Source organism: Corvus moneduloides, chromosome 16 (assembly GCF_009650955.1).
Source record: "Corvus moneduloides isolate bCorMon1 chromosome 16, bCorMon1.pri, whole genome shotgun sequence".
NCBI classification, from domain to species: domain Eukaryota; kingdom Metazoa; phylum Chordata; class Aves; order Passeriformes; family Corvidae; genus Corvus; species Corvus moneduloides.
Genome location: NC_045491.1, coordinates 6,107,639 through 6,117,945, shown reverse-complemented (window position 1 = coordinate 6,117,945; position 10,307 = coordinate 6,107,639). Strand labels below are relative to the sequence as shown.

Below are 10,307 nucleotides of genomic sequence, written 5' to 3'. Positions count from 1 at the left end.
GATGCCCATGCCCCTTCCTGTTTCTCCCAGTTATCAGGTGTGGGATGGCAGTGCCAGCACCTCGGTGTTAGTGGGACTCCACTGTCACTGGAGCAGCAGAGAAAACAAAAGGCCAAGCAGGGAGCTCAGACAGGACAGAAATACAGAATCAGTGTCACAGAGCTGCTGGAGGTGGAGGCCTGTTTTTAATGAAAGAGGAAACAAGTCCTTAAAACCCCTTCTAAAGATAAGGAGCTCCCCCCAGTTTGTTGTACATTTGATTTTTACTGTACAAACGTAAAAACATGACTTTGGACTGCAATTAGGCAGATGCTACAAACATTATGTCACCCTCACCCCAGCTGATTAAAAAGAAAAAAGAGTTCCATGAAAAATTAATAGGTCTGGGAGTTGAGAGGCCTTGGTAATAAGCAGCGAGTTCTCCTTCTGTAACAGCTCACTTTTTCAATTTGCTGATATCTGAATAATTCCTTGGAGTCTCCTAAACTGCGCAGCTCTGAAATGACACGAATTCCAGCACTGAACGGGAGGGAGGCATTCACCCAGCAACCTGCTGTCTCCTCTCCTGGAGCACAGCTGACCTACTGTCAACACAGAATGCTGCTTTTGGAACTGTGGTGCCTTCACTAGACAGGACTGCTGGAACTCCACAAACACTCCACGCTTCTTTAAAAGCGCATCCCTGCTCTCTCACTAACCCTTTCCACTTCTGAGATGAATGCAGTGGCAGGAAAAGGCCTGAATTTTAATATGTTCTGTCTTTTGCCAGATGTAGACCCTGCTCAGGTAGAATTGAGAGTCAGCAGCAGAGCTATTCTCTCTAAAAACAGCTGCTGGTACAACACCCAAGGGCTCTGCCACACATAAAGCTGTGCATACAGCCATAGGCAAGTGTGCTGCTTTCCTCAAAAGGCAGAGAGAAACCTTCAGCTTCAGCAGCAAGAGATCCAAACTACATCTCACCCCACTGTACAGCTGCAGGAGGAGGTTGTACAAGTCCTTTCACTGCTTTAGATGCTACAGCCTCCACTGCCCTAAAATCAGTGTCATGTTCCTGCCTCTCCTCAGGCTGCAGGAGGAAAAAGGATGCTCAGGAACACCTCAGTGCTGGAAAAGAACACACCATGGTTTGATCTACTGCTAAAGGTACTGTTTGGTTTGGGTTTTTTTCCAGGTTGCAGAAAGCTTCTTAGTACATGGCACAATACTGGAGTAGATTGCAAACTGCAGTCTTCCCCAAGTTTTTAAAACACTGGTATTTTTTTCTCAGCAAATCATGTTGCCATTCACACTATGGCTGCAGTTTTCGTATTGTTACCAAAACTAATCATAGATCAAATTCATCTTGAAAAAGCTGTAGGTGTCAGTTTCTCTCAAAAGTTAGAAACTATCTGAGTACTTCAGGAATGGAAAACAGGAGCACTTGGAAAAAAAAATCAGCAAAATGGACTTGCTTCTGGCTTCAATTAAAACCAAAGTCAGCATGTTGGTGTCACTGCTGAGATCAAACAAGTCTGTGATCTATAGGAGAAAATTTGTAATGCTAAGGATGATCAGCTTTTGACTCCTTAAATGGCACATTCTGCTCTAGACCTCAAAATGCACAAGGGAAGCTGAGAGCTCTGTTTTTAGAATAAAATACAGAAAGGTCAAAACAAGTGTCCCTTAAAACCAATCTCCATCAGTTTTAGCTACTCTGGCTCTAAAAGGAGCCAGCAACAGCTTGTTTTCAGTCTCTTTTGTTTTTTTAAAATGCTTCCTTACATAGGCATGGTCTGGTGTTTTCTTAAAAGACAACAACTTTAAAAAAAGAACAAATGCCATACTTAATGTTTTTACTTTGAAAAAGAAGTAACAGTTTATTGGAAATGACACATTAATGAAAAAAATTCATCAGTATTAAAGCAAAGCTTTTCTAACCCATTTAACAGCTAACAAAACCATCCTTCTCCTCCAGAAGAAAACTGCTCCCTCAGAGCAAAAGATGAGTTCAGTAACAGTCAACTTCATTATCCTCTATGGTCCCCACAGTAGCAAGGATGTCCTGTAAGAGAGACTGAGGGCTTTCTTCCACATGGTCACTACTTTTATTTAGCTCATCATGTAGCTCCAGTAAGTCTATTGCACCCAAAGCTAACATCATGCTCCCTGGATCTTGGAAATCCACCCCATCACCACCATCCGTGGGGAAGTTCTGGGCCAGAGAACCCTGTCTTAGTGTCCTCTGTAACCAGGCAATGCCACGTCCTGCAGGTGAATCTTCAATCTCTTGTGGATTCTCCAAAGTACTCGTGGAGTAGAAATGACCTCTTAAGCCAATCAGCACATCACAGGCTCTCTGCCCCACGGGTTTGTCACAGTCACACAAAGATCGAAACAAAAACCCAAACAGCTTTGCTCGACAAAACACCTGCAGCAGCTCATTCTGAGGGGTGGAACTTGTGACTGCAGAGGAGACAGGAGCATAGGGACATTGGGAAAGCTGGCAAATGGTCTGACTACAGAAAACTTCAACCAGTTCCAAACCACCAAGTCTGACTTCCCAGTCTAAGTCATGCTCCACGGTCTGGATGACTCTAGAGACAAACTGCTCTGTATCCTCAGGCTGACCCGTGCAGCCTTCTCTCAGCCACGTGGTGAAGATGCTGATCACAGCCCTCCTAGGAAAGCCCTCTGAGTCTGTTGACAAGATTTCCTGAAGCTTTGCTACAGTGTTCTAGATGCAAAAAGACAAAAGAGAAAGCACAGTGAGGAGAGGAACATGCAAAGAAACAAGAACAGCAAAGGTAAAAAATCTTGTCATTACTGGTTGTACAATCTGCCTTCATGAGCAGGTAACTTGTGAAGAAAGTTATAAGCAGTACAGCAGGAAACTGATGGGTAGTTGTGCTCATGCAGAAGAAGTTATCCTACCTCTTTGTTATACAGATTGCCTGTGGCAGGTGACTCTGGAGCAAAGCAAGTGATGAAGGCCAGGTGTCCCACCGCAGTCACAGCACTCGCTCGCACGTAGCTCTCTGGATCCACCAGCAGGTTTTCTGTGAGCCTCAGCACCTCTGGGGACAGGAGACACTGCCTGAACTCCTTCTGGTCTGTAAACAAGATAGCAATCCAGAGAAGTGGGACTTTATTTCCTCAGGGCATGAAGCTGTTTCTAATGCAAACTGTTCTTTGCCTCATACAAGGATGGACACTGCCTGCAGGGACCACGCAGCTGCTCACCAGAGCACAGATGCTCTGTGTCAGGCTCCTCCTCTCCCAGCAGCTTTTAGTCAAGCCCTGACAGACACTGGAACTTAGAAAATTGCATTTACAGTTGTTTTAGCAGCAAGAAAAAACTTTCTGCAGGCAAGTGGGGACATGGTTTCAGCCTCATCAAATTTATGCCTTTGCTTCAAGGAGAAAAAACGGTCTTCCTTTCCAGTTGTCAGGCACATGGCAGAGAAAACAAAAGTGGCTGGAGGGTAAAGTGCTAATGCAGCTGAGTGTGCTGGATACTTCCTTTGTGACCTGGGGACAACAGCAGTCGGCAACATCCCCCCTCCTCCAACATTGCAGAGCTATGGTAGGAAAATTAGCATTGCCTCAGTGCTACCTGCTGCAAAGCCTGAGCCACCAGGAAAGTGGAAAATCAGTAATTAATCCCAAGCATGCAAAGCAGGTCTAGGCTTTTAGCCTCCTAAAGCCCAGCCCCCAGCCTGCTGAAAGAAACCAGACTGCTGCAGAGCAAACTGAAAAACAGAAAGTGTTATCTGCCATTAAGCACTGTCACCTGCCTTGACAGACATGTCTCAACACCCCTCAGTTTAACTCACCAAAACTGCCATTAAGGCAGGTACAACAATCTGAGTTCAACAGAAAAAGCAGGGTAAGTTTATTAATATTTTTGTCAGATTTTGATCATGTTCTAAGAGTAAAAATCTTGACACTTCTTTCTTTTCTCAGCCCTCCAGTTACAGGTCAGAAGATGCTTCACCAGCCCAACTGACTTTCACAGCTTTAAAAGAAATACTGCTCCAGTCTGAACTGTCAAATCTTTGCACCTACCTCTCAAGCATTTAACCATGGCAGTGAGGAATTCCAGGGAAGAATCTCTTACTTCCCAGCAAGGACTGCACAAATGCTTCTGCAGCACCAGAAACACATCTGTAAAAGGCAAGTGACAAACCTGAACAGACATGAAAGGCAACAAGCCTTACTGAAGCACTCACTGTACAAACCCTGCATCATTTCATCTGATACAATCCCTTTTGCTGCTGCTGTGTGCTTCTCCCAGAGTTCTGCAAAGCACTATTTGGGCAGCTAAACGTAAATTCAACATAACTGTGAACAAGTGAATCCAGTGCTTTGAGCAGGAAAGGTAGGCAGGGGCAGATTTCATATGTGCCACTGGCTGCTGTTTGTCCCAGCTGGAACAGCTTCGTTACCTTCCAAAATCTTCTCAGTTTGTTGCCACTGACTGTTGGAGCAGGACAGTTCCTGCAAGTGCACCAACCACTTGGATGTAGCTTGAAAGGTTTTCTTTAGAACCTGAAGCAATGTAAAGCAGATTTACTTTACTACAGGAGGAGGCAGTGTTGCCTTTATGCCTTTAAAGGTAAAATTCATTTTAGCCTAAAACTTACAGAGAAATTCTCAGAGTAAATAAGTGCATATGCTTCCTTACTAAGAAGCCAGCCACAAATAAATGGTGCTTAAAAATAATTTCTAACAAACATCTAGAAAATCCCTGTGTTCAGCTAAGTATTACGAAATTCTATTACCTCCAGCTTTGGATTTGCAGTTGCCACCAGAGTCACTCAAACAAAACAAAGCAAAAAACCAAACCCCCTTAATAAAAAGAATTCAATACTTCATGGCCGTGTCAAGTTGGGAGTGTCAGTGCTACTCTGAGACATGATGGCTCCTGTCTTCTCAAGAACTCTCAGTGTATTGGTCAGTTACTTGCTCATTAGAATTTTAGCTATTTTCTGTAAGCCACACAGGACAAGAGAAGTCTCCTACCTATTCTAGTACAAAGTGAGCTAAGAAACAACTGTGGTCAGATCATTTCTCAGAATTACACCCCCCTGGGGCAAGCTAATAGACTTGGATCTCTCCCTAGTTCTATACTCACAGTAGGGCTGGTGTTTGGACTGTGCAGATATGCCAGAAGAACATCAAATAGACTTCCTATGAGGGTGTCACAGTCTGAAACAGAGAAAATAAACCCAAAGGACCAATAGTGAGAGATGGAGCAGCAAAATCCCTGCTGAAATACAGAAAGACACAGGATTGTAAAACTGCTTTGGATAAGAAAGCAAAGATTAACTCACCTTTCTTCTCTGAGAGTACCGCAAGGGCATCAAGAGCTGACTTTTGCACTCTGAAGCAATTGATCAAATTCTGGCTTATTGTTCTTCCCAGAGGAGAAGCTGGGCTCAAGAAGCCATTGCAGAACTGTAAAATTGTCATGAGAGAGCGCAGCAAGGACGCACAGGGTAAATCCACTCTTAAATGTTTCTAATGAGTGAGAAAGAAAAAAAGAGAAAAGAGTTTCCTGCAACTGTCTCAAGTACAGAGCAATTTTTGGTCAGAAGGCAGCAAAAATTGCAATTTCTAGTGAGTTCTTAAGGTACCACTATGTCAATAACTAAAAATAAATTAATTTCCTCTCTTCCAAGAACTATTGCAGAGATGGAAGGAGATTCTTCTCACTGCTTGGGAAAGCAGTTCAATTTGTGTTTCTTCTCAGGATCAATAATTGCAATACAAGTAAGGTATGGTAGCAAAGCTCATCAAGACATTTAAAACTTAAGTGCAGTCCCTCTTCATGAGCCTCAGTAGTCCTCTGTTTTCATATTTAGAGTCTACTGTGCTTAATTTCCTTAAACTACGGAAACCCTCACTGCCAACTCCCCTCCATGTTCTGTTGTGCTCTACTGTGAAAGTTTGCAACCACTCTTAACACTGTCTTTAAAGGACCAGTTTGATTCCCAGGTTTATTTCCCTCTCTGAACATTACCAGAGACAGCAGCTTCTCCAGGTGAGCAAGGGTCTGACACAGGAGACCAGCACAAGATGTCTTGGAGGACAGAAGACTTTCAACAGTGACAGGATCACTAACAGACTCATCCAGCAAACCTAGAGGCCCAAAGAAGGGGAGAGCTCAGGTTGTCAGTGAATAGAAAAGACTGTGATTTGTAAAGTTAACCAAGATATTCAGCTGATGTGTGAATATCCCTTCAAATGCAACTGGCAGTAGGATTTACCACAAACACTGCTACCCTCCTTGACTTCTCCTACTCTTTTTCCTCCAGTTTTGTCTGCACCAGACACTTGAAACACTGGCAAGCAGGCCTCTAACTTTTCTGTCACAACTGTACCTGCATATTCCAGAGGCTGGGAGGCTGCTCTCAAAATACAGTCCATTGGCTGAAGCAGAACAGTCAGTGCCTGAATCCTGACATCTTGTGGGCTTCAAGGAGGAAACAGCAGTTACCAAAACAAGAACACTTCACTTCCTTCCCAAATACCTGCCCCCAAATGCTGAGCAGGGTAATGATTTTCATGCAGGCTTTTAAGCAAGCCAGCAATGACAGAGCAACAAAAGCAGTATCACAATCTGAGCCTTCTTCCAAGCTTCTCTTGCTAACTGAAAGCAAAGGACAAATGGCACCGGAATTTAGAAGTAGCTTTACCAAGCCATGCAAACAGAGAATGGGATCCTGTGTAAGGAGGCTGAGAGAAAGGCATATCTTGTCAACAAAAGAGTGTCCTTCTATCTTAAAACAAGCATGTTACTTAGCCTGTAAATCAGTATCTGTATGTGCCATATTCATCTGGTGATTTCCTGGTGCTTTCTCACTACTTAAAGTGGAATTACGGAGCAGAAACACCTGCATAGGGCAGAAATTTCATTGCATTAAGTCCTACCATTTGCAGAGCTTCAGAAGTCCCACTGCCAGAGGACCTGCTTGTACTGGGGTTAAGTGTTCCAGAGCAGAAGTTATTAATGCCCAAAAGCTGCCTTCAGAGCCACAAAACACAGGTGACCTGAGAAGAAAGAAGTGTAAGTGTAACCTATCACATGGTGGCAAACAGATCTATGTCAGCACGGGCTCCAAGGTGCCAGAAGATCTTTACCGTGCCACGTTAAGCAAAAGATTGGCCAGCACGGGCTGTGCTTGAACAGTCTCCTCCAGCAGAAAGGATTCGATTTGCTTTGCTACGTCTAACCAAAGGACTTCAGTCCATGCAGCATAACAACTGCCAAAATAGCTGCTGAACAAACTGTTCAACAGCTTCAGTGACTGCTCGATGTGAGAGGCAGAGCTGGACTGAAGTGACTCTTCTATGTGCTTTACAATCATCTGGGCACATACTGGCCAGTCACAGTCCTTTGCACTGAGAGCTTTCAATGTTTCAGACTCTAGGGAGGAGGTGAGTATGTGCACCAGGAGCTGGCTGGCAGCTGAAGCCACAAACAGGCTGGGATCCCCTTGCAGAGCGAAGATCACATCCATGCCTCCTGTGGGAAAACAAAACAAGTCACTGGAGGAAAAAACAACCATTTATGACTCTAATTCAGGTACCACACAGCTTTAAATGGCGGTGGTGAGGTTTTCTTATATTTTATTTTGTAGTCTCTACGCAAAGTCAGCCAGTCCTTAAGAACAAGCAAACAGAAGAAGAAAATAAAATTGTTTTCAGATCCTCAGGGGTTTAATAACTCAGGATCAGACTTCAATATAACATCAGTAACATCAGGAGAGTTGACAGCACACTGAGTGTGTATTTATGGAAAGAGCCTGTACCATCTCTGGACATAACCAGTAGGAAAAACATGAGCAGCAGTATCAGTACCACTTTTCCATCACATGGACAGCAGCACGTGCTGTACTTTAATACCAATCCAGCCTTTTAGGCCCCTCTGTACATGGGATCTAAAGCTGGTGTTAACAGCAGAATTTACATACCTGCATAATAACACCAGGATAGCAAATGTGTGCAAGGACTAAGAGATAAATGAGCCTCTGCTTAGTTTTTCTGCACTAAAATCATGCTGAAATGTACCCTTTAGTAGGAGTTACAAATAAGAATACAGATAGCTCTTGATTTTGTAAGGGCAATTTTATAAGATTCTTTCTCCTCTATAACGAGCACCATCTTCAGTGTTTGGAGAAAAAACCCAAATGTATAACTGACTTAACAGAAGTTAATGCTTAGCTAACTTAACCAACATCTTTCAATGAGTCCAGTGTTTTTGACCAATGGCTTATTTTAATCTTAAATAAACAAAGACTCCCATCTTGCTCATTTGACATCTGAGCAACAGACTGGAATGGCAGGGACACAGGAGATCTGGGGAGCCCCCAGCCCCAGCAGTACTCACCCGTGGAGCAGAGGAAGTGCAGGGCAGGCTGGTGGTGCACCATGCTGTGCACACCCTTCACCCAGCCGCTGCGCACCGACGCGTCCTCCCACGCCGCACCGCCCCGCGGCCCCTCCTGGCCAAAGAGCCTCCCCAGCAGCTTCTCCTGCCGAGGCCAGAGCAGAACACAGAGTAAACAGTGAGCAAAAGGGGCTGCTCTGTCCGAGTCAAGAGTATCAGTACTGTAGTGAAACCTCCTGTTGCTAGAAGTATCGCTAAAATGGGCAATTTTCAGAATCTCATGCTTAAACGTAATGGACAAACTAGAGTGTTCAAAACCAAAACTGCTTTGTTTCCAGGTGCTAAGGGACAACTTATATATATCAGTTCCATTAGACTACTTTATACACCTGTACACATCTCTTCCCTGAATGAAGCCTTTTGAGTTTTACACTGTAAATGTATCCTATTGTAGAAAGCAGGGCTTTAAAAAGCTCCTGTGTTTTTGCAGGGAATCAGAAACTTCCTGTCAACCTACTATGGAGGGAAAATGACATCTGTTAGTGCAGTTTAAATCTACAGGATCTGTCCTGGGATACAGTACTGTGCAGTGACTGCTGTGAAGTAGCGTTATCCCATACACTCCTGAACTAAAAATGGGAAGCACTACACATCAGCATTCACAGTCCTGCTGGGGTGAGACAGAAGAGAGAAGCAACTTTACATGAGAAGTGAACAGGAATGGTGATTGTAGGTCTTCGTTATCATATCACTTTTGCTGAGCTGTTCAATGTAAGCCATATATTTACAATATGCACATTTTCAGGGGTCATCCATACAGAAGGAGGAGACAGACACACAGCAGCAGGTACCTGGGTGGCCGACTCACCTGCAGGTGCTGGAAACGGCTTTCAGAAGAGGCAAGGATCCCAGCTAACTGCAGGGTAAAGGACAGGATGCTGGGGCTGGGATCCGGCAGGGCCAGCACGGAGGTGATGAGCTCTGTCAGACACGGGTTGTCCTGCAGCAGCTCCACAGTCGGATCTGCCCACGAGAGGTCAGAAAACAGCAGGTCACTGCCAGGACTGTCCTCTCTCACTAAGGCGGTTCCCTGAGCTGAGGTAGCCCCTGCCATCTGTTAGAACTGATGAATTCGGGTTTACCCGCAGCATTTTCAGGTGTCACAGCACCTCAGATAGTTGTGGAGACATCCAAATCCCACCTGGACACCTGTTCCTGGGTCATCTGCTCTAGCTGACCCTGCCTTGGCAGGGGGTTGGACTGGATCATCTCCAGAGGTCCCTTCCAACCCAAACTATTCTGCGATTCCGTCCCGCCGGACCAGCCCCTGCTAGCCCCCGCCACTCACCGAACCACGTCAGGCTGCGGAACCAGTCCAGCAGTTTCTCCAGGCAGGTGTCGTCGAGGCCGGGCTGCCGCGGGTCGGCCAGGGCAGCGCAGACGCCGGGCAGCAACACGGCGCACTCGCGGGTCATGGCGAAGCGGCGGCGAGCCCGGGCCACGAACCGGGACTGGGGGTCGGACATGGCCGGGGGCACCGGGACCGGGACCGGGACCGGGACCGGGACCGGGACCGGGACCGGCACAGGGACCGGCACCGCACCGGGGGCGGCCCGGCCGCAGCGCGAGTGTCGCAAAGGGGGAGCGGCCAGCGGCAGCGGGGGGCGTGGTCAGCGGCCGGGCAGAGGGCGTGACCCGGGCGCGCTCCGGGGGTAGGCGGTGGGTACGGGACGGTGCTCGCGGTTGGCAGGATGGCGTTGCGACTTGCCTAGGTTGTCCCGGAGCTCTTGGGCGGAAGCTCCCGGCCCAGAGGCGGAGCGGAGCCCTCGCAGGGGCCGCTCGGCCGCCCGCCGGGATTCGCCGCCCTGCGGGGCCGCTTGGTGTCACCCGCGCTCCGCGGCCAGGCCCTGCCCGCAGGTGCGCCGCGGCTCTG

The 10,307-nt window shown here is 46.6% G+C and overlaps 1 protein-coding gene across 4 annotated transcripts; it reads right to left on the bottom strand.

Annotated features, from left to right (window-relative positions):
* Positions 1 to 1,826: 1,826 nt before the first annotated feature.
* BRAT1 (BRCA1 associated ATM activator 1) lies at positions 1,827 to 10,167 on the bottom strand. Of its 4 annotated transcripts, none has more exons than XM_032125712.1 (13): positions 9,723 to 10,167; positions 9,243 to 9,397; positions 8,375 to 8,519; positions 7,126 to 7,510; positions 6,916 to 7,035; positions 6,252 to 6,457; positions 6,005 to 6,123; positions 5,316 to 5,502; positions 5,117 to 5,190; positions 4,428 to 4,530; positions 4,048 to 4,146; positions 2,914 to 3,056; positions 1,827 to 2,716 (listed from the first exon to the last, which is right to left on the bottom strand). In XM_032125712.1, the coding sequence occupies exons 1-13, from the start codon at positions 9,898 to 9,900 to the stop codon at positions 1,991 to 1,993; spliced, it is 2,640 nt and encodes an 879-aa protein (XP_031981603.1). In that variant the 5' UTR covers positions 9,901 to 10,167; the 3' UTR covers positions 1,827 to 1,990. The 4 variants fall into 4 exon arrangements, with proteins under 4 accessions (XP_031981603.1, XP_031981602.1, XP_031981605.1 ...); XM_032125711.1 differs by having other exon boundaries at positions 2,914 to 3,092; positions 9,723 to 10,164; XM_032125714.1 differs by having other exon boundaries at positions 2,914 to 3,092; positions 6,366 to 6,457; positions 9,723 to 10,160.
* Between the last annotated feature and the right edge of the window lie 140 nt (positions 10,168 to 10,307).

Coding starts and splice junctions, on each gene's coding strand:
- BRAT1 (XM_032125711.1), bottom strand. CDS start 9,900: ATGTCCGACCCCCAGTCCCGGTTCGTGGCCCGGGCTCGCCGCCGCTTC. Junction 4,147..4,427: donor AACTGAGAAGATTTTGGAAG/GTAACGAAGCTG, acceptor TGCCTTTTACAG/ATGTGTTTCTGGTGCTGCAG. Junction 2,717..2,913: donor GCAATCTGTATAACAAAGAG/GTAGGATAACTT, acceptor TTTTGCATCTAG/AACACTGTAGCAAAGCTTCA.